At 38.6% G+C, this 27,787-nt stretch overlaps 1 protein-coding gene across 1 annotated transcript in view; it reads left to right on the top strand.

The window, feature by feature from the left end:
- Window positions 1-2,237: 2,237 nt before the first annotated feature.
- Window positions 2,238-27,787, top strand: part of ANO10 (anoctamin 10) — a 116,002-nt gene continuing 90,452 nt past the window's right edge. The window contains exons 1-11 of the mRNA XM_084281316.1: window positions 2,238-2,269; window positions 6,032-6,184; window positions 7,221-7,403; window positions 8,491-8,625; window positions 10,004-10,123; window positions 12,554-13,123; window positions 14,810-14,865; window positions 16,022-16,096; window positions 17,408-17,590; window positions 22,458-22,649; window positions 25,038-25,166. Coding sequence (XP_084137442.1) covers window positions 6,046-6,184; window positions 7,221-7,403; window positions 8,491-8,625; window positions 10,004-10,123; window positions 12,554-13,123; window positions 14,810-14,865; window positions 16,022-16,096; window positions 17,408-17,590; window positions 22,458-22,649; window positions 25,038-25,166 — 1,782 coding nt within the window. The 5' untranslated portion in view covers window positions 2,238-2,269; window positions 6,032-6,045. The remainder of the gene's footprint in view (window positions 2,270-6,031; window positions 6,185-7,220; window positions 7,404-8,490; window positions 8,626-10,003; window positions 10,124-12,553; window positions 13,124-14,809; window positions 14,866-16,021; window positions 16,097-17,407; window positions 17,591-22,457; window positions 22,650-25,037; window positions 25,167-27,787) is intronic.

Here is a 27,787-nt window from a genome sequence, read left to right on the forward strand (position 1 = left end):
TTTTCCTCTTTTTTTTTTTTTTGTTAATTTTTAAATTTTTTTTTCTACTTTACTACAGCTTATCCATTACACTGTGGCTATAGTCTGCTTTGTGCCTGACAGAGGCAGACCATGAAAATGCTATAATCAGCTAACAATCACAATATTGGACTACAGCAACTGATGGACGCAAGCTTGGGATTTGTATTTAACTATAATTATAGTGCAGTTGGCAATTTAGGGTGGGCAAACCTGATCCATCTTTAAATTAACTAATCCTAATGGAAACAGCCTAGTTACTACAACACAATTTAGTTGGCACAAGGTAATTTGCTTTTGCCATCATGGTCAGTCTGTTTCCACTGCGTCAGCAGTGTACGTGTATACAGATTACTATGCACATACAGGCACACCCACCATCTATTTATGAATCCTATTTTACTTTGGCGACCATCGGATTATGTGCTAACCTTTATGCATGGTTAGCAGAACGTGAACCTTTTAGAAAGAAACTGATAGTGTGCTAGCAAGAATTCATTGCATAGCAAGAATGTGACACCTAGTGGATAGATGGCATTTGAGAAATATGACAGACTGTCAAGGAATACTGACATTAAATGACCCGATCAAGTAGAACAATGACTTTGCTATCAGAAAATACATTGATTTTGAACGACTCTGAGAACAGGGCCAAAGTAATTGGGTATTAGAAAGTCCTTACTGAAAGCTCAAAAGTGAAGAAGGTGTCAGAGAGCAGATGTCAAGCCAAGAAGGCCAGAGATCCTTGAAGACAGAAATCAAAGCCCACAAAGACATTGGTGGATACTGACAGGATGCAGTGGGACCAGAGATTTCCAACATGGAAAACTCAAGAATAAAGTGTTTTTTAAAGAATCCCTTTTGTTAAATCTATGTCCCTGTTATTGCTACATTATTTTTGCAGGAAGTGAGTTTTCATGGTCAGAGAAACTGAGTGGTGAATAAACTATATGGTTAGGCCATTGAGAGCTGGACTAGACTGAGACATGGTTTAAAAGATCTGACTTTTAAACCATGTGCTTTATCATCCTGCCCAAATTAGCTGATACTAATTGTGTCTGTTACTGCTCCATGCGGTGTGTAATGCCTGGATTTCAAGTATTCACATTATCTCCATTTTCTGAGGTGCCTTGCTTCAAGGGCTATAAATAATAGAAAGCCTCAGTACCAGAGACATTTTATTCTGGCTACAGAGTATGACCCATACTTTTCATGGTAAAATGAAAACCATTACAAAATTTAAATGTGAATGTATTTCCAAATTTGCTGAAAAGTGTGTGTTCAATAATAGCCAGATGCTAGAAGAAGCTCCTCTGGCAGCTGTTACGTTCTGTGTTAGGTCTATACGCTGGCTCTAAAGAAACTCTAAAACCAGTGTCTTTTTCTTGCAGTGCCATTCTTGTGGACAAGTCCACATGAAGTCGCCTCGCAGGCTGCTTTGTTCTGGTCTAATTTTACGCAATAAGCCATTATGAACGTACCCTTAGTAGCTTAGTGGCAGCTGCTGTTAGGCAATGGAGTGTGCCCACATGGCATAAGCCACAAAGGCAAGCAACTTGAGGGCAGTGCTTTCTGGACTCTGGGAGACCATTTCTATAGTCATTCCAGATCTGTACATGCTGCACAAACCTGAAGGTATATCTAATTTGCAAGAAACATCAAAAGTACTATCCAAAATGACCATAAAAAATATTCAGAGAGCTGTATTTATTTTATATATATTATTTTGGCAAGCCCTGCAGGACAGTGAGCTGCTGTCTGCCGACCTATTCAACTGTCCCTGTTGTGCATTTTGTTCTCCTCTGCTACAAATGGCTGTGTTGGAAAGGATCTACATTCTCCCTACAAAAATCTTGGAATCAAAATGTAATGATGTGGGAGTCAGCCTCTTTGCACAGATAACTAGTGATGGGGTTAGAGGGAACGGCCTGAAGTTGTGCCAGGGGAGGTTTGGGTTGGAAATGAGGGGAAATTTCTTCTCAGGAAGAGTGGTCAGGGGATGGGACGGGTTGCCCAGGCAGGTGGTGGAGTCACCGTCCCTGGGGGTGCTGAGGGAGAGGTTGGACGTGGTGCTTGGGGACACGGTTTGGTGGCGCCGCCTCAGCCCTCCCGCGCCTGCTCCCTGAGCCACCGCTGAGGCAGCGGTGGGCGGGACCAGGGGGCGTGGCCACGGCTCGGGGGAGGGCGCTCGGCCCGGCCCCGCCCCGCCCCGCCCTGCCCCGCCCCGCGGATGTGGCGCCGGCAGCCGGCGGTGAGTGGGGAGGGGGCGGCCGCCGCCGCCCGGCGGGGACCGGGGAGAGGGAGGGCGAGGGGGAGGAGCCGCCCCCTGCCCGCCCACAGCGCGGCACCGGGGGGCACGGGGAGGGAGGAGAAGGGAAGGGAAGGGAAGGGAAGGGAAGGGAAGGGAAGGGAAGGGAAGGGAAGGGAAGGGAAGGGAAGGGAAGGGAAGGGAAGGGAAGGGAAGGGAAGGGAAGGGAAGGGAAGGGAAGGGAAGGGAAGGGAAGGGAAGGGAAGGGAAGGGGTCACGGCTCTCCCGGATCCAGCTGGCTGCGTCCCGCTGCTGAAACCCTAAATGCAGTGGTGGAAGAGGGCTTCGGCCGCCTTTCGGGCGTTGGTAGTAGGAAAGCTAAAAATAACGAGCGGCGTCCCGTAGCTGCCCGCCGCACCAAGCACGCTGATGCCAGCAATGCTTTGCAGTTATCTAATGCTTTTCATTTTTAACACACAGACCTTAAAAAGCCCCTTCAGAAGCCGCGATGTGCACAATGTAGCAAACATTTGGGATAAAATTGATTATGGGAAGTGATACTGCAAGGCGGAACGGTTGTCAAAACGCAGTGAATCACTGCCATCGCGGTTGCAGTGCATTATTGCCAATAACGTTGTCCTTTCTCTGACTCATCCCGCTTGTGCAAATGTGCATCTGAAATGTTTTTAAAATTCTAGTGTATTTCCTTTAAATACCTGCATGCATGGGTTCAGAGCTCAAAATCTGAATGCTGCAGGATTCTGTATATATGAGCTAGAAGGTGAAACTAAGTGGAAGCCCTGTTAAAACTGGCCATGAAAGCTTTTTTTGTCAGTCAGAGATGAATAGACAGGATTACTATGGTATGCAAAAGCTTACAGTATCACTACATTACATTATAGTATCACTATATATGGTATATTGCTCAGAAAAGAAAAGCCAAGGAGAGTGTTCCCCCTCTGATGGATCAGAAGGGCGAGCTGGTAACCACAGATGTGGGGAAGGCTGAGGGACTCAACCACTTCTTTGCCTCAGTTTTCACTGCCAGTCAGGCTTCCCAAGCCCTTCATTTCCCTGAACCTGTAGATGGAGGGTGGGGAGCAAAGTCCCACACACTGTAAGTAAAGAGCAGGTTCAAGACCACCTGCTGAAACTAGACAAGTACAGGTCTATGGGGCCTGATGCCATGCATCCCAGGGTCCTGAGGGAACTGGCTGATGTAGTTGCCAAGCCTCTCTCTGTCACATTTGAAAAGTCCTGGCAGTCAGGCAAAGTCCCTAGTGACTGGAAAAAAGGGAAAAAATATCACTCCCATTTTTAAAGAGGGTAGAAAGGAGGTCCCAGGGAACTACAGACTGGTGAGCCTCACCTCTGTGCCTGGGAAGATCATGGAAAAGATCCTTCTGGAAGCAGTGTCAAGGCACATGCAAGACAGAGGTGATCCAAGAAAGCCAGCGTGGTTTTACCAAGGAAAAATCATGCCTGGCCAATCTGGTGACTCACATCTATGATGGAGTGAGTGACAGCAACAGTTGACAGGGGAAGATGACCAATGTTATCTACCTGGACTTCTGTAAGGCCTTTGCCACAGTCCCACATGACATCCTGATCTCCAAATTGGAGAGAGATGGATTTGAAGGGTGGCCCATTCAGTGGGTAAGGAGTTGGCTTGAAGCTTGCACTCAGAGAGGGCTGGTCAATGGCTCTATGTCTAAGTGGAGGCTGGTGATGAGTGGTGTCCCTCAGGGGATTCTTCTGGGACCGGTGCTGTTTACTGTCTTTATCAGCATCATAGACAGTGGGTTTGAGTGCACCCTCAGCAAGTCTGCAGATGTCAATAAGATGAGTGGTACAGTTGATACACCAGAAGGAAGGGATGGCATCCAAAGGGACCTGGGCAAGCTGGAGAAGTGGGTCCATGTGAACCTAATGGGGTTCAGCAAGGCCAAGTGCAAGGTGCTGCACCTGCGTTGGGGCAATCCCAGACATGAGCACAGACTGGGAGAACTCGATGAGAGCAGCCCTGTAGAGAAGGATTTGGGGGCTCCGGTGGACAAAAGGCTTTACTTGAGCCCGCAGTGAGTGCTTGCAGCCCAGAAGGCCAACTGCATCCTGGGCTGCATCAACAGAGGGGTGGTGAGGGAGGTGATTGTCCCCCTCTGCCCTGCCCTTGTGAGGGCCTCACCTGGAGTGCTGCATCTAGGTCTGGGGTCCCTGGCACCAGAGGGCTGTGTGGCTGTTAGAGAGGGTCCAGAGGAGGGCCATGAGGATGATTAAGGAGCTGGAGCACCTCCTATGAAGAAAGGCTGAGGGAGATGGGGATGTTAAACCTAAAGAAGAGAAGGCTTCAGGCTGACCTCATGGTGGCTTTTCAGTACTTAAAAGGGACTTATAGGATGGAGAGCGACTATTTGCTCAATCAGATAATGAAAAGAGAAGGGGGAATGGTTTTAAACTAAAAGTGGGGAGATTTAGATTAGAGGTTAGGAGGAAATTCTTCACTCAGAGGTGGTGAGGCCCTGGCACAGGTTGCTCAGAGAAGCTGTGGATGCCCCATCCCTGGAGGTGCTCAAGGCCAGGCTGGATGGGGCTTTGGGCAGCCTGGGCTGGTGGGAGGTGTCCCTGCCCATGACGGGGGGTTGGAACTGGGTGATCTTTAAGGTCCCTTCCAACCCAACCCATTCTGTGATTCAATAATCCGTAGTAAATTATGTGAAATACTTAATGAAATACCGAGGATCATGATTTCTCTATGGATCACACAAATAAAGCTGGGTTGTGAAAGCCAAGCTCTGTACTTTGGGGAACAGACTTGGAAATTACTTGATTTCACTCTTGCAACAGGAGAGAGAAAACTGCTTGATCAGAATAGGTAAATCCTTTCTTCAGTGAAATTAATAGCAGAAAAAAAAAAAAAAAGCAAAACTTCTCACTCTGTTTTAAATTTAGTAAATTCAGTTTGTGGTATTATGGTTTTGTTCTTGTTGGTTTGTGGGTTATTTCTCCCTAAGTGGAGTACGTTAATTACCAGATTAGTCTTTTTACACTTCTCCGTTGCTTTATGAAGTATCATATAACTATAATTGTAGAATTGTTTCTGTAAAAATTGCACAGTCAACATAATTGCTCAGTTAGATGATTTACATTATTCACATATAAAGCTGTGCTGGTGCCCAGCACTTTACAGCTGGACTTTGTCACAGAACCACTTGTCCTACAGCTTTCAGCAAGTCATTTAATTGCTCTGGGCGTAATCTATCTATCTGAATGGTAGGTGTCCTCATCCACTGAAGGTGTAAGTTTCCTTGGAATACTTGGTTAAAGTTTCACAAGCTTAACTGAGCAGGTACCTCTGTAAATGTATAATGTATTTCCATTCATAGCAGGAGAAGCTTACACTAGGTAGCTGTTTGGCTGTTGTTGCAAGCTGTTGTTTTTAATGATAGTTCTTCTTTATTACTTTGCTTTTGTTTATTTCTTTTCTTTCCCAGCACCCATACTTTGCTATACACAGCAAAAAGTTTTCCTGCTTGGAGAGTGAGACATACATGCCACAAAAAACTGGCAGTATCTCCCCAAGCAACAATCTGAGAGTTACTCAAATGCCCTGTAGTACTATTTTTAGTAGGTCCACAGAAATGAGCATCTGCCACTCTGCTAAGCACAGACACCTGTATCTCACTATGGTAAAGTTTTGCATTCTTTAGGCTGACACCAAACAGTATTTTTTTAATAATGGCATTCTTGTTTTGTTTTTGTACTCAGCAAGTTCTTAAAAGATGAAGGAAAGCTGGTCTTCCATGGATACTCTTGAGACAAACTTCAGGCCTCTGGTAGTAATTGAGCTTGCAAAAGGCACCAAAGAGGAAACCATAGAATGGTTCACTAAAAGAATAGTGGACAAAAAGGCAAATGGAGGTGAGTACGACATGGTCTTGTAGAACACTTTGCAATGGATCGGCTGTCCTAATATTAAGACAAGCAGAAAATTAGTTTTCAGGTAACTTGTGATATAAGTAATTACTATTTAGCCTGTCCTACTCCCTTTTGCATTTCTGAAGTTGCTTAATTGGATTTAAGAATAGAATATTGATTTAAGGTCACATGCCTGTTGAAGTTTAGAAGCCTTCCATTTTGGTTGTGAAACACTGGTAACCTCTTGTATTTTTTTTAATCAGTTTTTATATTCATCTTCTACAGTGTGTTTCTCATGTTGATTATGAGAAAGCTGTGAACCTCACCAAAATGAAGATGCATCCCATCTACTATCCTGTCCACCAGCCTTGGCACCATATTGTAGAATGAAATTGAATTAGCAGGAAGCAATTTAGTCTTGATAAATTTATGTTGGCTTTTAATTATCTTTTTGCTAGGTTGTAGATTCTTAGAATATTTCATTAGAATATTTCTTAGAATATTTCATTACTTGTTCCAATATGCTTCCAGGAATTAAAGTTAGGTTAATTTGTTTGTAATACCTCTAGATTTTTTTTCTTTTATAAAGGCATTTTTTATGACTGTTCTAGTTTATATCTGATGGTCGGTAAACTTTCTGTGGCTACAAACTTGCTTTCAGGCCTCTGTTAGGTAAGTCAAGGATGTGTCTATTTCAAAAGTCTCCTTGAAATGAGTGGGACTGTTTGCAGAAGCACTGATTGCTTATGTGACATAAGCTGTACAGGTATAGATCCAAACTGTCCTCATTCTTCCAATTCCTTGTCTGTGAGCACTCCACAGAAACAGTGCTAAAGCAGAGGGTGACCTGCAAGATTCGGAGCACCATTTGGGTGCTGAAAAAGCTTTAATTCTTCATGCCTTTGAAAAGATAAAGCTTCAGTGCTCCTGATGACTAGGTCCATTATGATGTATGCTACGACACTGGGTTTTTAGATATACTCTTTGTCTAAAAATTATGTCACACTTATTTTTCTCACACTTATTTTTTACTTTAAAGGCGCACAACTTCTGATTAAACCATTGGTCACAGAAAATGGAGATAAAAATATTTATCTGGTTGGAGCTTCCCACTTAAGGCTCTTGCTGGGAGCTGAAAATGTGGGATTGGTGAAGGAATGTAATGATAACTCGATGAGAGCTTTTACATACAGCAGTAGGAAAACTTTCAAAGATTTTGCAGGTAAGTGTTTTAAGGCATCTAGTATCATTACAAAGCTGTGGCTAAAGATTATAATCAATTACACTGTTAAATCTTTAATGGTCTTTCTATTCCTTGGAATGGTGGTAGTAAACAGAAATTGGAAGAAAGAAATTCAGAGCATTAGTGAAATTATTATTTTATTGTCCTTTCACGTGGCTTCTGTTTGTTTATTTCTTACTTTATGCTTTTGTGTATTCCAAACAGTTTCTGATTTAGTATGAAACATTTCTGCTGAAAATAAGAAAAAATAATTAACTTGAATGCAGAATTAACAATCAATTGTATATGTTAACATTACGTAATCTCTTATTAATACTTGTGAGCTAGTTTTGATGTTTATTGTATTATACCTAGCTGGAGAAAATAGAAATATTTTGTTTTAGTATATTTATATATGAAACACAATTGAATAACACTATAGAGTCATTCAATGGAATTGGGGCATGATTAGTGAAAAAAATAGTTACTTTTCCTCTTTTAATTTGAGGATGCACCAGCACAGAAACATTTCCCTCCAGATGTGCTACCTGCAAGGTGTTTAACCCTTCCCCAGCGCGGTAGTGGCAGAACTCATTTTGTTCTCCAGTTAAGCACTGGAATTCTGGGTTAGTCTTGCTAATACGTTGTGTCTGTTTCAGCACATCTTCAGTATAAAAGGTACTTGGATCTGTCTGAACAGATAGGTTTTTTTGGAAGTTGAATTGTTTCTTTGTTGCCTGTTTATTCAACACTACAATCAAGAAGGTGGCAGTGTTGAATAATTTCTGCAGTATTATTTTTGTGGCTTTGCTTCACTGAAATTATAAAGCCTTGAGAAGTAACTTGTTTTCTTAGTTCACTTGGGTCATCAAAAATGCAGTGGCCAGTGTGTACCACTTAGAGAAAATTTATTCCTAAGATATTTATTTTAAAAAGCAGAGGTTTTGCTAAAATATGTTATTTGGCTGTAATTGTCGTGTAATACACATGGATTTTTTTTCTGGTTCTGATCACTTTTGATAACTACTTGTTGCCATGGTTGTCTTACTGTGTCGCACGATTTCTTACCACCATCCTTTTTGTTTAGATGACAATCAGAATTTCCTTACAATGTCAGAATGTCAGTATATCATTAAACATGAACTTGAAAATTTGAGAGCTAAGGATGAAAAAATGATCCCTGGATATCCCCAGGCAAAGCTGTATCCAGGAAAATCAATTGGTAAGTAAGGCGGTTTGTCTGTAACTCAATGTCTTGACTTAGGGCTCTATTCATAGCAGAAAAAACTTACTTTTCCTGCAATTAAAAGAAATCTGTAAGGCATTAAATCACACTAATATTAATCAGCTTTGTTTTTTCAGAGTTCCACAGTGGTGGAACAAGGAGCAATGAATGTGCAGTGTAACAAGAGAAATTCCAAATAGATATTAGGGAAATGCTCTTTATAATGAGGGTAATCAAATATTGGAGAATTCTAGAGAGGTTGTGGAAAGTCTGTTCTGGGATATGTTTAGATCTTAACTGGACAAGCTCCTGAGCAGCCCAATTTAAGCTGAACCTGCTTTGAGCAGGAGGTTGGACCAGATGAATTCCAGAGGGTCATTACAACCTGAGACTGAGACTCCGGCCTTATGTTCTTTTCAGTTGGATAAATTTTAACGTATATTGATGTCATCCATAATTTTTATAATTAGTACCCAAAATATTTGCCTTTAAAAAATAAACAAAAACCACCACCAAACTATTTTTAACAGAAGTTGTAAGGGAAGGCCACAAGATGTCATCAAACTAAGCATGTTCCCATTAATGAATAAGTAAGTTATCAGTGTTTCAAGAAACGTAACTAAACATATATGCCAGATGAATTTACACTGGTAATTTTGTATATAGCTGATGTGTTTTTCTGCTTATATCAAGTGGATGTCTATGAGAAAAGGGAAAAACTAATGCGTAACTTCCAGTGCACCCATACAAAAGAAAATTGATGTTCCTTTCAGTATATATCTCAATTGTTTGCTCATTTGTAATTTCCTGAGCAGTTTGCTAATGGTTTACCAACACAGGTAGATTGCTTTCCATAACAGAAATTAAATACAAAATTGTTAAATAAGTGGTTTGTTTGCAAGGGAGATGTGTTGTGATTTATTAATTAGTATAAATCGATCACTCAAAAATGTTTTTTTTTGTATCTTTCCCATAAAATTAAAGTGGCTTCTTAGACATTCTCTTATTTTCGTATTTTTATTTGACTTGTTATGCTTTTTGTTGCTGAAATGCAGCACCTAGACCTTTTCTGCACAAAGCTACACATCGTATTTCAGTTCTGACCTGTAATGCTTCTTGTTGCTCAAGCAGCAATTGGTAATAACTGCAAACTCTTTCTCTTCCAGTGGACAGCACAGTCTTTGTAGGAATAGTTGGAATGCATTCTCTCTATTATAGATTATTGTCAGCTAACATGGAGGTGTATTTTACTTAGCTCAAATATTAGATTTATTTCAAAGGAACTCTAGGCTTGATAAGCACATAACGTAACCCATTTGTTCATATTAACTTTGTTGTCTTTGGAAAGAGTACTAGAACTTCTTTTTCCTTCTAGTGAGAAGATTGTTGACCAATGGTATTCTAGTTCAGATTTTCCCGCTGCATGACAGAGAAGAGTTGAAAAAGCTCCGGCACACGTGGTATGGACAAGTCAAAATTGGCTATCAACCTCTAGGTATGTGAACACCCACTCAAGTGGGTGTTCTCCAAAAGAAACCCAAGCGCAGGGTTTCTTTTGGAGAAATTTTCTCCTCAGCTTGTGTGAGAATACCAAAGGTCCTTACCCACTTCTATTCCAGCATTTAGACTCTGTAGAAGTGATAATTGTGTGTGAAACGTAAGCACTGTACCAAGAAGTCAGTTGTTTATACCTTGTAACTTTCCCATTTACTTGCTACAGTTCACCTCCTCTATTGCCTTTCTGCCCAAGTTGCTTTGTTGACTGATGTTGGAACTAACAAGGCACTTAGGTTCTGGGTAAAGAGCCATGTACATTTTCGGACTTGTTGACATGCACAGTTGATGTCTCTTCATCAAATCCTCCTTGATTCAAAGATAGCTGTAGGATAACCTTTTGCTATAACAACTAGCATTGCAACTTTTCTGGAGTGAAGCTGGAGCCCAAGAGGATATGCAGGCTGCTGTGTCTTGATTCTTAATGGTTTTATTTCTTGTGGCTGCAGGAGGTCTGTGCCATATAGGCCTTTGGTCATAGTTTTCAAGCTAGAGAGGAGGAGAGAGAGCAGGCAGTTCAAAGGCACTGTGATCATCTCTCATAGCACTGAGTTTGAAATTGGCCCATTTTTACTGGTTGGGCAGGTTTTTTTCCTCTTTCAGTGTTCCCTGAGTAGCTCCCTGAAGCAGTTCATGACTTGTGAAATTGGTGGCTTAGTGCCTGCAGGTTCAGTGTCACTAAGCTTCCATCTTAGCAACAGTCTGCATACGACTAAATCTCCCTACCCATCTCAAAGCAGCAAGGGACCAACCCAAAACTGTTCTCTCAAACTGACTCTTGGCAGGAAGGCTCCTCAATGCATGAGATCCCTGAAGCTATTTTGATTTGTAGGCATGTCAAAAGTGTGTTTACAATTGCTTGATTTAAATTCATTGTCAGTATGAAGACTGTATGCTGTTGCTTGCCAGATTCACTTGAGCGTATTTTATACACTGAATAAGTTTAAAATGAAAATATTTATTAATCTCTTGGTCTGGCAGTTCCTTGAGATTCTTTCCTAAACTATAGAAAGTTAAGGGTCTGTCTCGATAACGCCTGCCTCTGGGCTATGGTGTTAGAGGGTTTTCTTCTGTGCTTGTCTCTTGTTTATACAGGACAGGTTCTTCTTGACTGACATTAAATACACACAACATTTACAAGTAAATCCCATGAACTATATGGGATATGGTTATATATATACACTAGTTTAGGCATCCCTTTCATGTTGTGCATTTTGAGTCTGAAATGATGCTAATGGTCTGCACTTGAGCTCATTTGATAATAATTTTTTGATTGAGAGCAACTTTGGAGCGGTGATTTGGATTCTGTTTGTTTGCCTTTCCCTCTGGCTTTCAGAAGCTTATCTGATGGTAAGCTATAAATTTCTGCTGCAGTTTTCTGTAAACTGTATGCTGTAAGAATATTCTGGCATTGCAAGCAAGCTTTTGATGTACTAGTCTTTTATGGAGAGTGCACGTACAGTGTCAATTCAGAGGCCATGATGTCATGGTTCTTTTATTATGCTGGTGAGTACACAGCAGCAGCATACAAGCATAAAGGATCTGGTCTTCCGAGGAGGCAGAGATAAAACAGATTTCAGCATTCTAAACTTGGTTTGCTAGGCATTTCTATATGTTATTATGTAATGCCATTTCTAAATTATGATTGATAATACTCCTCCATTTTTTTGTTAGCAGTAAGTTCAGTGTTTTCCTTGGAGGTAATGTGTCTGTCATGAAATATATCCATTACTACCACACTTTCCAAGTCTTTAGAACACTTGAGCAGACAACCTCAGTGAGAACAACAATTGTGCATTTCATTTATCAGTTGTCTGCTGAAAGGAATATCTCAGCCTGGTTGTACCTTCTGATGTGTTTAAGATTTCAATATGCCTTTCTATCTATTCCTTTAGTTCCTTGAGGTCTGGCAAAGCACAACTAGTTCTTTTGATGCTGAGCAGACTGAAACAAATTTGGTTCTCAGGCCTGTGTATACCACTAAGAAGCTTCAAAAGTCAGGCGTCACATACTTTTTTTATACCAAGTGACTTCTGTGCCATCCTAACCATTCATTCATAGATTCTGGTTTTAAGAATATTAGTGTTTCTTTTCCCCTGGATAACCAGTGTTGATATTGTAGGTATTGAGATATTCGACTTCCCTACTGTCTATGTAGCTACGTGTGTTTATTTAGATATGTCTGTGTTTATATAAGACAAATAATGCTCAAAGTCTTTGGGATGTGGGAGGAGGAGGAACAAAACAGCCATAATGTTAATTGTGTTATTTAGAAAACTGAAACTCGGGCCAAGAAATTCATGTAAAGTCAGGTTTGATATTATACTGACATGTATGTTAAGTGTCTTAATTGATTCATTTTTCTCTGCAGATGAGATACGCTGCTACTTTGGTGAGACCATTGCACTCTACTTCGGCTTCTTAGAGTACTTCACGTTTGCGTTGATTCCCATGGCTGTCATTGGGATCCCTTACTACGTGTTTGCGTGGGAGGACTATGACAAATACGTGATGTTTGCCACGTTCAATCTGCTCTGGTCCACTGTGATCCTGGAAGTTTGGAAACGGATTTGTGCCGTGATGACGTACCGTTGGGGGACCCTGTTGATGAAACGACAGTTTGAAGAGCCAAGGCCAGGTTTCCACGGTGTTCTGGGTATCAATCCTGTCACTGGGCGAGAGGAACCAGTGTACTCAAGTATTAAGAGACAGTTACGGATTTATCTCGTGTCCGTACCATTTGTGTGCCTTTGTCTCTACTTCTCACTGTACGTGATGATGATTTACTTTGACTTGGAACAGTGGGCTCTGGATTATCATGAGGAGAATAAGTCCCACTTTAGCAACCTGATGCTGTATGTGCCCAGTATCATATATGCTGTCGTGATTGAAATTATGAACCGTATCTATCGGTATGCTGCTGAATTCTTAACATCATGGGGTAAGAAAGTTGTTTATATTCTTCCTTTTGCATTGGAAGTGAGAATTCCAAATGTTTAGGACTTTACAGTTGCAACTTACTTGCAACTGTTAAAGAGCTGGCCATTTTAAATTCTTAAATTTATTTAGTGTTATGAGACTGCAGTTTCGTGTTTGGTTTAATTTGCTTGCCATCAAAAGGAATGACCCTGCCTTTCTCTTCAGCTTCTCTCTGACTTCAGTGCAGAAGACCCCCTCTCTGATTTAGCTATTTCTTTGGCTATATTAGCCATAGTGTTGGCAAAAGGGAAGAGATGAGATTGTCAGGACAGGAGCTCAGAGGCAGATGGCAGGAGAAACTGTCCTGAAATCTTTAATCCACAACCTGATGTTGTGCAGAGGACAAGGGCGTTAAGATAATAGAACAAAATCTAAAAACACCAACTAAATTATCTGAAGAGAATGTTTGCATATAATATACATATGTACTAAAATAAATTTATATACGTTTATATAAAAATAGATGCTGAGATTTCATGTCTCTATCAAAATATTTTCCTCTGGACACTCTAACAAGAAGAACTCCTGGGGCCGCCCTACCTCCACTTTCACCTGGCATATTTTCAGCTGAGATCTCATTTAAGCAGCTGAGGCATAGGTAACAATCCAGGCATGGGAGCTGGTGACCAAAGAAGTTGCAGGGTCTGTGCATTGTGTCACAGCTGCTACTGAAGAAATGTTTGTAGAACCTCTGACGTGGAGTCTGAGGTGTTCAGGGTGTTTTTAAGCACACCTTTTACACCCATTTATCATGAGAACTAATAATTAAGTGAAAGCTAAAGTAAAAATCCCGTTCAGTCCCTTGAGTGCATCTTCCATTTGTCAGGCCCAATTTCATTCCTGCTGTTCTGTCCTTAACAAGGTCCATCGGTGACAGTCTCTCAATTTAGCTATGTTGAGACAGCTCCTGCTAATGTGTTGCCTCCTCATTTATTTACTGCTTATCCAGGACTGTAAATATTATCTGACAAAATAGCAAAAAGAAATGGAAAATCTCCCATTCACTTCCCTTTCCTTCCCACTTAACCACCCTTCCGCTAACATCAGCTTTTGTCAGATTATCGTGAATGAACTGAAAAATCTTCACTTTAGAATTAGTAATGCATCTGTTGAAATTTTTGTACTTTAGACTTGATTTAGAGCTTAGGGTCTAATCTAAAGTCCCTGGAGATGGATAGAGGTATTTCTGTGAGCTTTTACAGGTTTTAAATCAGATGCAGTGCTATTTTTCATAATGTACTCCAATTAGTTTTGAATTTTATTTCAGCCAAAGAAAAGTCACGAACTAGTTACATTTTATTAAATGTTAAGAAAAATTGATTTTTTTTTTTCTGTTACAAAACAGCTCTACAGAGAAAGAAAGATATTGCGAAAGGTAAAACCTTTGCAGTAGGAAAAACATTAGAGTTGTAGCCAAAAATATGTAAGTCAACACTCTGCATCAGCTTGGCTTGATAATTTAAATGAGGAACTGGTACAATATAAATTGTTTTCCCATAAAACTTTGGAGAAACTATTCCTCTTATATAATTACTTATATAATTTCTACATGGAGGAAAAAATACCTGTTTACATTTGTATAACAGTGTCTAGTATATGGTATGTGCTTCTGCTGTTTACTAATGAATAATTTTGCTAATGTTTTTAGAAAATCACAGGCTGGAGTCTTCATATCAGAATCACTTAATCCTGAAGGTTCTAGTGGTAAGTAGGTATTATAAGGAGTTATTTAAAAAGAGAACTGGTTTTTTTTTTATTAGCACTTTCCTAGCATTCCCAGCCTGATTTACGGTTTTGTTCAGATATTTGCATAAATATCTGAGTAAATCAGAGGATTTCTGTTGTGGTTACAGTAACCTCTAGACTGTCCTAGATGTCCTGTTTTACAGTGGAGAGTTGGGTTTTTATTTATATTGATTGTTTGTTTATTAAGATACCAGATACATAAGTTTGTTGTAATTCATATTGTTCTGGCTTCAACTGGGAACTATTTTTTTTTTCCAAAATTCTATGGTAAATGGCATTTTAAAAAGTTCATGCATTAACTTCCATCTGTACTAACATTCAGCCAACCAGTCAGAGGAGACTGGTATACACGTCTGTCATTCTGCTTACATACAGCTTACAGTATATACTGATATATTTACTTTTTGTCTCTGAACAAATTGCTTTTGTGTGTGTGTCTGTATATACTATAAACTGCATAGGAGCAGATTATGTACATAACCAAATGCAATATTGACTCTAAGGAACTGTATTGTAAATCTGGAGAGAAGTTTTATTCTTCTTCAGCACTTGATTAGGATTTTTCAGGTACAATACTGTGACTTATTTCTCATTTTAGAAGTAGGGAATATTTTTCTTGGTCATAAAACTTCTTGAAGTGGTTAAGCATAAAGCTTCATTAACATATATTGAGGAACAGATTACATATTTTGAGAGATGTCATCTGACACGTATTTTGTTAAAGTATTTTTTGGGAAAGGTCATCAGCCTAAAGTAAGATCAATGTGTCCCTTCCATAGCATTACCTGTGAGAAAGTGCCACATTACAATAGTTAGGTAGAAGATGACAGGTATTTCTAATATTCACATTTTGCAATTTGAATGTATTTATCTTTGCATACCATGCTTTAGGAAAGCATGAAGCTTATCTAATGAAAATCTGAATAGGATCAATACTGAAAATTATTGTTTCTGACCTAAATTTTAAAAATGGTAAAGAAATTTATTTTCATAGACAGCTTTTATCTACAGGGAAGCTATTTAGTCAAAGTAACTTTTAGATGATATTTTGTGTTTTTTTTCTCAGGACATGAATTTCTGCTTGTGTAATAATAACAAATACTTTTATTTGCAGTTTAACTTCTTAAATTGTTTTGCATCTCTCTTCTACATCGCTTTTGTGCTGTTTGATATGAAACTTTTGAGACAGGTGAGTTCCATAAACATATAAGAACACTGATGCATCTAGGAAAATAAAAGATAGATTAAAATAGGACTTAGTTTTTAAGTTGTTTTTCTAAATATATATGTGTATGTATGGTCATTGTCAAATTTTTATTTTCTTACAAATACGGCTTCCATATTTCATCTGCTCTTGCATGATTGCAGAATCATAACAGAGTAACGTAGAACAATTCTTTCCCTCCTTATCAATGAGTAACTATTTTTAAAATAAATTGATTGCTTCCTCAAGCAGATGATGCTGAAGAATTTTCATTTCCCCTTCTTTTCCTTCATGTTAAAAAAGTGTTGCTCTTTGTAGTGTTCCTACTGAGAGATTCCTGAGGATAAGAGAATGATTAAGTTTGACTGCAATGAGGAATTGAGAATAAATAAAAGCAAAAATAATTTATGGTTGTTAGTTTAAATCATCTCCTGAATTAAAATACATTAAAATACATGAAAAGTAGGTAGAAGGAAAATATTTTTATTCTAAAAATATGAATAAAATAAGAACTTAAACTCTAGATCTCTGTTTCTTGTAAAGAGATCTCTAGCAAAATACCTGTTATGTCCTTAGCTGACGTGACATTCATGGTATTTCTTAAAATTAAAAGTATTTTCTTCTTGCTTTTTGCCTTAAAAAGTAGAAGTTGTTTTAAGCTTTTGTTTTGTATGTTCCACAGATCATCCTTTCCTTCCAAGAAACCTTAAAAACTCTTTTTCTTTTTTTTTTTTTACTTCTAATAGAACTGGCAGTCTTTTAAAAGAAAAGAACTGTTTCATGGATTGTGCTGTCTAAGCCTGTTTTCTCTTTGTTTTTCCTTTCATACTGGAGGTTTCTGAGCCTTTTGGAATTGCTAATAATCCTATTTTCCCCACTTATTTTGTAAAGCTCTAGAATGTTTATTCCTTTGACCGAAGAAACTTAATTTGTCTTCCTTTAAAGTTCATTGCTTAGCTCTGTTATTAATAAATGGTGTGTGTTAAGTGTGGATCTTTACCCTTCGTTGGACTTTCTATACTGTTTCCAAGATACTTAAACCAAGATCCACAAAATATTTACTCATCTAAGTCCTATTCAGTTATTTTCAGTACGTGACCAAGAATGGGACCTAGAGCAGCTATACTTTTCATTTGCTATTGTTAGTTTTGTTATGCTAGCCTGTTTCTGTCATAGTATAACAACTTGCAGTGTTACTGGAACACAAAAAATTGGAAATTATCATAGGTTTATTACAGATCTATTAATTAATTTATTTTTTTTATTTATTTTTTTTATTATTTTTTTTTACTTAAGAGCTTGGCCACTTTGCTGATAACTTCGCAGATACTTAATCAGTTTGCAGAATCCCTGCTTCCTTACTGGCTCCAAAAGAGACACATGAAGAAGATGAAGGAACGCATGCATTCTCTGAAGATGGATACAGACCTGTCATTAGTTGAACAAGTCAACTCAGAAAAAGAAATGGGCACCTATTTGGTACGTTGAATGAATGTTGTTAGAATATGTAATTTTTTAGATTATAGGCTGCTGAAAAGCAGCCTCAGGTTAATTGTTAGCTGCAGCATGGCACGTTAGAGCAGAAATAACTGTTTTAATTTAAGAGGTTTGAATACAAGGTAAGAACAGTTTGGGCCCTGGGTGATAGTCATAATGTGCTCTTTAGAAACAAAGAGAGAACAGAGTAAGGAATTGCTTGATTCTCATTATAAAGTCTGATAGCAATTTTTGCTTTTGAAACATTAGATCATGTTCTGTCAGTTCCTTAGGGTAAGGTACTTTTGGAGACTCCCTAGTGCCCACATTCTCTCTTGCAAGTGAAAGCTTGGTGTCTTCTTATGAGTGGGACCTTGTGACTCTTGATACTTACTGACTTGATCTCTTTGTGATACTTACTGACTTGATCTCCTCCAAATGCAACTTGTGTTGTTTACCAGGCACAGCAAGTTAGGGAAGAGAGAGTTTCCTTCCTATAACACATGAGCATTTACACACTTGCACAAAAGGAAGTATATTCTGCTTTACTAAGCAGTATACACTAGTTTACTAAGAGGTGTACACTAGCTGGGACAGTCTATTAAAATAGAGATCCATATTCCTATCAGTGGCACTACCCACCATTCTCAATGTAAAGATCACATAGCCATCTTATCCTTCTGTTGGAGACTAGGGGTATATTTTTTTATATGCATTTTTGTGTGGCAGTTCTAGTTTAGACATTCCCTTCATTTAGCTTTCACTCCTTTGCTTATGCTGTCTGTTGCTTGTGCTAAGCTATTCTTGCAGAGGTGTAGCGAATCAGGTCAGGGAACTGATCCAGCTGAAAAGTAACTGCCAAAATAAGCCAGCTGTTTCTACTGTGGGGGTGAGAACATACGAGTGTGAAGGTCATAATGTAAAGGAATGGGGACTGTTTAAAATTGTATTATAATTGAGGATGGTGGGAGGACAGATGTGTAACCATTCCCTAAGTTACAGCATGTCCATTGCGGAGGCATACCTGATATCTTTCATCGTGCTTGAAGTAGTCATCATATACTTTTTCTAACATTTGTTATTTTTTGGAGTTATTTTTTTGTCCTAATAGTTTTGATTGTCATTCTGTTAGCTGCCTCTGCTTCTGTTTAACATCGTGTAGAGATTTCTTGTTCTTCGGAGCCTGTTCATGCTTTCTGGCTTTGTCCTAGAAATGTTTCTAGTGGCACAATAGAGGCTGCAGTCCTGGAGCAGCCCCAGTCTTCTGTATTTCTCTCCTATTCTTGATCCCAGCTATATTTCTGGCCATCTCTTGTGCTGGACTTTGCAGTCACCTTAATGTTCACAAAGACAACAGAAAACAACTATGAAAAAGTTAAAAGTTTTCTGTGCTGTAGCTGATGTGGACATCAGGCAATGCAACCTAAATATTTCTGGCTGGTTGGCCCAGCAAGTTATTTCCAGCCTCATCAGTTTTGCTGGTGCTGTTGTTTATGCACCTACATGGTCCCAGTTACATCAGCACAAAGGGGTGGGAGTGAACAGCTGTATCGGGAGCTACTTAAACAAGTATTATTGCTGAAAGAGGTACGTATGTAACAGGCCCCTAATCTCCAAGGCACAAGGAGGAGCAGTGTGACATGGGGAAAGGATGGCAAGAGAGGGTGGTTCTGTTTCCGTTTTCGTTTGGCTTTGCACTTAGGCTAGTTAAAACTGCCAATTAAATTAAATTTCTGGGGCCAGAAATGGAAGCAGGTAGAAAAGACCAACCCTGTAGTCCAGTACTACTGCTGGAAGTTCTTGCTTATTGAAAATACAGCTTTGGCATTTGTAGTCTGTCCTCCTAGTTTGGTTCATGATAGCCTCCGTCCAATTCAGCTCATGGCAAACAAGGCAGCCTCAGATTGTCACTGGTTTCCCTTAGTGGTTTTAAGACTTAGCAGTTTTAAGTTCTGTTTCCTCCTCGTTACCATCTGCAAAATTTTAAGATATATTTGTATAGCCTTATTAGCACTGGTAAGTTTTCTTGGAATATTATGATCCCCACTACACTTTTTGATTTAAATTTGTTTTATTGTATTTCACAGACTTGGTGTGGTTCATTACTTGGTGTTCTAAAGGAGTTGACAAAATAAACATTAGTGTGTATGTTAAGGCCTCACAGATTGGCTCACAACTTGCTTGATCAGCTGCTGCAAGCATAGTCACGAGAGCCTTAATGCTGTGTGGCTTATATTTTTACAGAGCAAGAATTATAAGTAGATCGTGTAACTTTTATGTAAACAGTAGAGAACAGCAGAGTTTGAAATCTGTTTTCAAATGTGGGAGTGCAGTGAAATGGGAAGTGGAAAAAGAAATCTTTGCAGTTGAAGAACTATACAAACAGTCCTTTGGGAGTGTTGGCATTTCTGAATTTATATGGGGGGATGGATTTGGAGATGGAGAGCTTGTCTGTCTTACAATGGAGAACACAGCAGAAATCCCTAAGGTAGTGATTTGAACAGGTAGATCAGTACAGTCCAGCACTGTGCCTGCAGATAATATGCCAGCACAGGTCCAAAGGCCATGAATGGCATCAGGCATTGATATGCTTGAACAAATAAGCTCTATCTCCTGTCCCAGAACCAACTCCTTGTTCTGAGCTGGCAAATACAAAGCTGATGTGGTGGTTTTGAGTCACATTGTCCAGTGCTTCCTGTGCAGAGCTGCATCTGCACTTGTTATGCTTGGAATAATTTTCCAAGGGGACACAATAGGTCAATTGCAGAATTATCACTTTGCCTTGGGAGTGTCTACTTGTAGCCTCAGTTTCAGCTCAATGCACCGTGTACTCAAAACTTTAAATTTTATTTTCAATATGAATATTTCAGTTGTGCTATACTGGTGAATAAACAAGCACTAGACCACTGGTTTGTTTGCACGTGTTGAGCTGTCAGCAGGCAACAGTACTTCTAAAATTATGTCTGTCACAAGGGGGAAGCATTTGACTATGTTTAGTAACAGAGGGGCTTAGGAGTGTTGACAGAATGCTGTATTTCAGGCTCTTTTCTTTTCCTTCTTTCACTTACTCTTTAATGTTTAATTTTAATTTTTATGTTTGTTTCCTCCCCCTCAAATCTCTCGAGACCTTAACCCGGTTTAAAATGTAAAAGCTTCATTCTGCAGTCTTTTTTTTTTTCCTGCTTCTCTCCTCTAGTTCATTTTTATCCTGAATTTCTTTGTTGATTCTGTTACCTAGCATATTTTGTGCTGCTCCTGTGGCTGGGAGAAGGAGAGAACAGAAGGTTGATAATAGCACAGTTTGAAATTTGTCTTTGACATTGGATCAGACTTCTCTTTTCCTGCATAAAGTGTCATAAATTAAATAGGAGGAAAATACTCTTTTTTTTTTTTTTTCATGCTCTGTTGTGTTGATAGTCAATGGGTACTGGGCAAGGAAATGAGAAGGGAGCATGAGGAAGCAGAGGGGATATCATGCAGTTACCAGGAAGAGGATTGTAAAGGGAATCATTGGTCTGCACCCTGCCTGCAACACTTAACTGGGAAACTGATAGCAGGGACAAATAAATGCATGACCGCCACTCTGGTGAGTGATGCTGCCCAAGTGTCCCTCACAAAGACCTCACTAAAATTCAGAGTTCATCCACGAAATTTGTGAAAAAATCTCAATAATTTTAAGTTATGTAGCTCCTCAAGGTCTAGCCTGCACATCAGACCACTGGACCCAGCCATACTGTGTGGTTTGAAAATGAGCTTGAGTGAGGAATGTAGCTAATGACTGGCTCATGTTGATTTCTGAGCTTGCAGGCTGCTAATGCATCTCTGTTTGCTGGAAGAAGATCTCTAGGTGCTAGAGGTGGCATTCAGTTTAATTATCATCAGCAAAAAGATTAGAGAATCGTGTGTTTGCGTGGAGACAAAACTAATTTTATATTTCTTGTAATAATCTGTTACTGTCAAGCCCTTATTTTGAATATTTCAAGGGAGAGGAAAATAGCCGTATGCCAATTTAGGTAGTTAATGATATTTCTCTATCCTTCGTTCAATGAACAAACTGAACAGAATCCTTTTTAGAGATCAGTTGGTTTTGTTATTCATTTTTATAAATTATTGATGCAATCACAGAAAGCCATTATTGATACAACAAAACTAGTATGTAAATATGTATAATAACCTACATGTGACTACTTAGCATTTAAGTACCCACATTCTTGATTCAAAAATCAGGTGATAGATGCATTGCAAATTTGCCACAATAGGGCTTCTTGTTTGCAATAATTGTTCCTTTCAGATGTCAGTACTACATCCTGTCATTTCAGCCTTTAAATAGGCAATTATTTCAGACCTACTCATTTTAAAATAGATAAACAATACTAGTAAAGAGTTGCTTATTTAATAACCTGTGTTTCTGGTTAGGTCTTTCACGAGCAGGCTGAAATACTAGGACATTTCTCGTCACAGTGCTCTTACCAAAAATGTTCTGCCAGTTTAAATGCATGATGCTGTTTTCCTATCCAGCGCTGTTGCTTCAGTATCTGTTTCACTGAGATAGTCAGGACTGTAAATAGGGTGAAACTGTTTATACAGTTAATTCACATGCTTCACATAAGGGTAAGTAGTGTTACCATTGCAGAAACTGCATGAGGCAAGAGAAAAATCCTTGGCGTTCCCTTATCAAGAATTTTGGGTAATTAAGTATTTTCAAATTAACTAGAGGATTTTTGTTCGTTCATTTGTTTTGTACTGCCAGATATACCCAAACTACCTATTTAGCACGAGGAAGCATTTTTACAGTTGTATTGCTAATTCTGCTTTCATATTTTTATTTTTTTTTGTGGGTAAAAGTTGTTGTTTTTGCTCTGTTTTTCAGGGTACTTTTGATGATTATTTGGAGTTGTTTTTACAGTTTGGCTATGTGAGTCTCTTCTCATGTGTTTATCCACTGGCAGCTGTCTTTGCAGTGTTAAACAACATCACAGAGATATATTCTGATGCCTTAAAAATGTGCAGAGTTTACAAGCGCCCATTTGCAGAACCCACAGCGAATATTGGTGTTTGGCAGGTAATCTTTCTGTTTCCTTTTTAATCATGTATTTTAAATGAAGTTCACCAAATTTATTTAAGCTGTGTTTGATCATCAGCCACTTCTGAAGTTTAATAAATATTTTGTCATCTTCAGTGCCTTAGGATACTATTGAACTGTGTTGCATTTTGTAGGGTTTTCAACCACACGTTATTTTCAGTTGCCTTTGAAAAGAAAAATCCTATCATTAGTCCCTGTGTGTGTGTGTATGTTGTAGTCCTGTTGCAATTCCAGCAAAGCAAAGCTGCCAGATCTGGTGCTCTACAGCAAATGTTTTTCAAAAATATTAACATCTGGTGCAATCTCAGAAGCATGTAGCTCATCCCACGCAGTTTGAGAAAATTGAGGAATGATAGGTAAGTACTTGGATTCCTGAGCCACGCTTGTCTATGCGCTCTTGTGGGTACTGGTGCTCAGGCCTGACTGATTTTAAAATTTCTTAGATTTATGTGCAGGAGTAGTACTTTACAGTAAAGTTGTACTCTATTTTAACAAATTAATAGTAGTACTTCTTGGGTTAAGAATTTTCTGTCCTCAGTTGTTTAGCCATACAATTTTGCTAGCACCAAGTAGTTTGGGGCCTGCCAAGTTGAGTACATCCATGAACTATTTCTAACTAAAAATAGCCCTGCAGAACTCCTCCAAAACCAGAGGTATTTCTGATAAAAAGGAAGAATATTTAGTCATATCCAGAGACATTGGCTGTAACAGCAGTAGCCTGATGAGTGTGAAGTAAGCTGGAGGAAATGTCTAGGGGATGATCTGTGGTTTAGTGTTGTTCAAGATTTCTGATAATACATAGTAAAGATGAAGGGTGCAATAAACTAATAGATAGTTTAAGTTAGAGATGTTGTAAATGTTGAAACAAATGGAAGATGAGAGATGAAATCAGGAAACATTGAATGAATGTACTGTGAAAACATGCAAGCCAACTATTCTGAGCAGTGTTTGTTAAACATGTACACAGAGAATAATGAAGTGAAATTATAGCAAAAGTCTTATAATACTAAGTCATAAAAATGTAATTTGTAATCTGATTGTGTTGTAACATTTAATGCATTTTCACAGTCCAGTTCTGTGCTGCCAACATCTTGATGGCATTGACCCAGAGGTGTGACCACCAGTTAAATGAGGCTATGGTCATTAAGTCCCAAGCATAGCTGCAGGTATAGCATTTAGTTTTGCTAGAATGGCTTGTTTCAGTCTAGCAAATAGGCTGAGAAATTCCAACGCTAATGCTACAGTCATGAGATTTTTTTTTTTTGGTAGTATAGGTTTTTAAGCAATAGTAGAAATGCAGTTGCTTTGTGAATGAAAAAAAAATGACTTAAGTTTTAGTCATCTGTTTTATGTGGGAAGTTAGAGCATTGGCTGAAAGATATCTGTTAAAGAAAAACTGGAATTATTTTGTCAGGTGAGCTGAACCAGCAGCTTGTTGTCAAAGAGAAAGTTACTGCTGCTAATTCATTGTGACAATGCTACATTTCAGTATCAGTCTTGCTCATTCCAGAGAGGGCCTTGCAATAAGTAGCCATTATATTGCAAAAGTAATTGTCATGCTGTAGTAATATTTTCAGACGTTTTGTGGGAGCTCTGCTGGCAAGAGCTTCTCAGCCTTATGCAACTGCATGTGTTTAAATGTAAATCTTTCTTTCAACAAATTTCAGCTTGTATAACTGGTTGTGATTTAAGAAAGCTATTCTGAACCATCCTTGCATTTTCTCATTACTTAACTTTCAGAAGAAACAAAAACAGAATGCTGGGACTATAGTTCCTCCAGGAGTTTTGTTGTCTTTTCCTTTATCTTGAAAGAAATACAGTATTAGGAGTGTAACTGTAGATGAATTCACTGTCTTTCATGTGCTCAGATTATGAGTTGTGAAGATACCAAGGATTAGGTTGTTTTCCTGACCACTACTTTTTTTGAGGATTATTCTGACTTTTTTTTTTCAGGAGATGATTTGGCATTACCTACATCTGGGATGTTAGCAGTCTTTAAATAATTTCTTGAAGTCTTTACAGTACTATGGTGTTGTGGGAGAATGCTGCTTAACTTCTTCACAGCAAATACACATACACACATAGAGATGTGAAATTAGAGAAAAATTCAGGGCTACCAGGTGGGCTTTGTGGTACTGCAGGCCTTGTTGTGGTCTTACTGTTGCCTGGTTTTACAGCTGACAAAGTCTAGTTGAATTGCCAAAAAAAGTTCTATATTATCGAAATCAAAAGATGAAAGGAAAAAAAAATGAATTAATGGGTTTTCTGAGCATTTAATGAAGAGAGAGCGAATATCTAGCACAGTTTGGAGACTGGTAAATTAGAGATAATGGCCATAACTATGAATATATTTGTGTTTTATTTCAGTTGGCTTTTGAAACCATGAGTGTAATATCGGTAGTTACTAATTGCATACTGATCGGAATGTCTCCACAAGTGAATGCCCTTTTCCCAGACTCAAAAATGGACCTCATTCTGACTGTGGCATTGGTAGAGGTAAGTCTGGCCTCAGATGACATTCAAACATTTTAGTAGCAAACAACATGGACGACTGTGGAAATGATGCCAGGAAGATTTTCTTCCCTTATTTTAAAAGGATTTTAGCATTTTCCCAACCAAAGAATTGTTTCAAAATACTGCTTTTTATTTTCTGTGTTTTCATGTATTGTGGATGATATGCCATGCTTTTTCTGTACATTCCCAAGATCCTGTTTATTTGTTGCTTCATGTCTTTAAAGAAGAATTTAATAGTACTGTTTCAAGAAGCAAAATAACCTTATTTTTGTGAAATGGATGTTTCTCTACCTGGTTTGTGACTCCAGCATATTTATAAAAATGTCCTGCATCATCTTTATAAATGTTTCCCATAATGGCTGATCGGAAACAAGTATGTATGATGACTATATGTATGCTTATAATAACATTTGGGCTTCATCTTTTCCTAATTTTATGGAGTAAACACTTGAGTGTCTTTCCTTTTCAGGCAAATGACTGGGCATTTTATATCATAACAAATTGTAGGACTTTGTCCATATGTCTCTTTCTGTTCGAGTTTTCTTGTATTGCATTGCTTCAACTTCAAAAAATTATGCTGTTTTAACTTTTAGGAATTCAATTATTTTTCTTGTGGCAAAAAATCTGTGTTGTTCATGTGTAGTTGTTCAATTGAAATGCTTTATAGAGGTGTAGCAGTAGCAGGTAGGTACTGCTGTGTTGTTCTTACAGGTGTTACAGGTTCTGCAATGACTTATGCGCTTGCTTGAAGTTTGCAGAGTTAACTCTAAATGTGAATCACTTGTCAACTGGTTTACTGAAGTTTGAGTCTACAGACAACGAGACAGTTTTTTTTCTATCACGTGTGAACGTCTGCATTAACCTCAGTGAAATATTTTAATGTAAAATTAATTTGGCAATTTAAATGCAACGTTATAATTAGTTCATTGCTGGATAATGTATCCAGAGGTCATATCAAAACTGTGTGACTAAATGTAAGCAGAGTGAAGTTTTAATGTCAGGCTGGCTGTCTGGTATCTGGGCAGGCCTCTGTTTCCTGGTAGGTATAGGAGAACACAAGTATTTTTCCTCCCCCAGTTTAAGTTCTGTTTATATGTAATCCTTTACTGTGCTGCAATTCCTGTATTCTAACTTGGAAGCTCTTGGAGTTCCTTTTTAACAGTGCATTGCAAACAAATTATCTATAAATCCTATGGAAATGAGGATTTAAAAAATGACTAAAGGAAAGGAAGAAAGTGTGGAGGGCAAAGGTAAATTAGTACTGAGGGGAGAAAAGACAAGAATGTTGTTTTATATCAAGAAGCAACTTTGGCCAAGGCTACGAATCTAGAATTAACTACACTGTATGAAGGGGCAAGTAGAGACTAATGCTGGATGAGCCAGAGGAGAGGAAAGGCAGCTGTTTGGTTATAGAGCAGTCAACCTTTCTCTTAATTTTTCTGGTTAGTAAAAATAAGCCTCATAATGTTCTTGTCAGAAAAGGTATAGTTAAAAAATAGCTTGAATCAAAAGTGTGCTTGATACTTGTATAAGTACTCTGTTATAATCTATCTACTGTTTCTGTGTTGTTATAAACTGTTTATTATCTGAGAAACAGAAGACAAAAAAATAAAAGCAAACATAGAAGTCTTACAGTACCCTTTAAGGATGCACGTTTCTGCAGCATAACAAGCCATATGACTTTTGAAATACTGCTGCTTATAAACAATTACAAAACTCTTGAATGTGAAATTTAAAACTTCAGCAGTCTCCTGAGGGACAGACCTGCAGTGTATTTTAAACAATATTTAATACCTTCACAGGTTTCTTTTTGGGAGAATCAGAATAGCATGGGTCATATAATTTTGCAAGATATTTTATAACAAAAAATATGAACTTTCTGGAGTCTAGAAGAGTTCTCAAAAGTGAAACACATTTATATATAGTTTTTATTTCAAAAAGCCATATGAAAGTGATTACAAGAAGCATGGCTTCCACTTCTGTTGAAGACAGTTCCATTGTGGTGACAGTTATACATATTCTCAGTTACAGTAAGGAGTTCTTTTTTATCAGTAGTTATGTTGTACATATTTCAGGTGAAAACACTGATTACAAAAGGTAGAAGGAAGGAAAGATGAGTAGATGTTGTAGGACTGCAGCCAGTTTCAGCAGCAGCATGGATTTTTGGCAGCTTAAAGAGATGGGTCTATTTTTGCCTTCTTCCTGGGTATTTATTTCTATTTTATCTTTTACACTGGCGCTTTCTTTTATCTGGTACACGATGAATCAGATTAAGAAACTGATCTGGCAGAAGCTGTCTGACCCAGCTCACTGGTGAAAGGGAGAAGGGCAGAAACAACAGTGCGTGGAAGACAGGTTTGCCCTTTATAGTAGTGCTGCAGGTTTGTGCTGGATTAAATTGTAGAGCTTCAGCACCACAGCCTGTTCTTCCTTTAAGTATTTCTTCATGCCTAAACTAGGAGAGGAGCACAAGTGTCATGCATTTGCACTATTCCCATGCACCTTTACTAAGCTATATTAATGATTAAATTGTGCACTTTCAGAAAAAATGCAGGAACAGAATATATCACTCTCAACCTCTAATACAAACCTGGTTCATCTAA

The sequence above is a fragment of the Netta rufina genome (assembly GCF_964035555.1).
Source record: "Netta rufina genome assembly, chromosome: 2".
In the NCBI taxonomy this organism is placed as follows: Eukaryota; Metazoa; Chordata; class Aves; order Anseriformes; family Anatidae; genus Netta; species Netta rufina.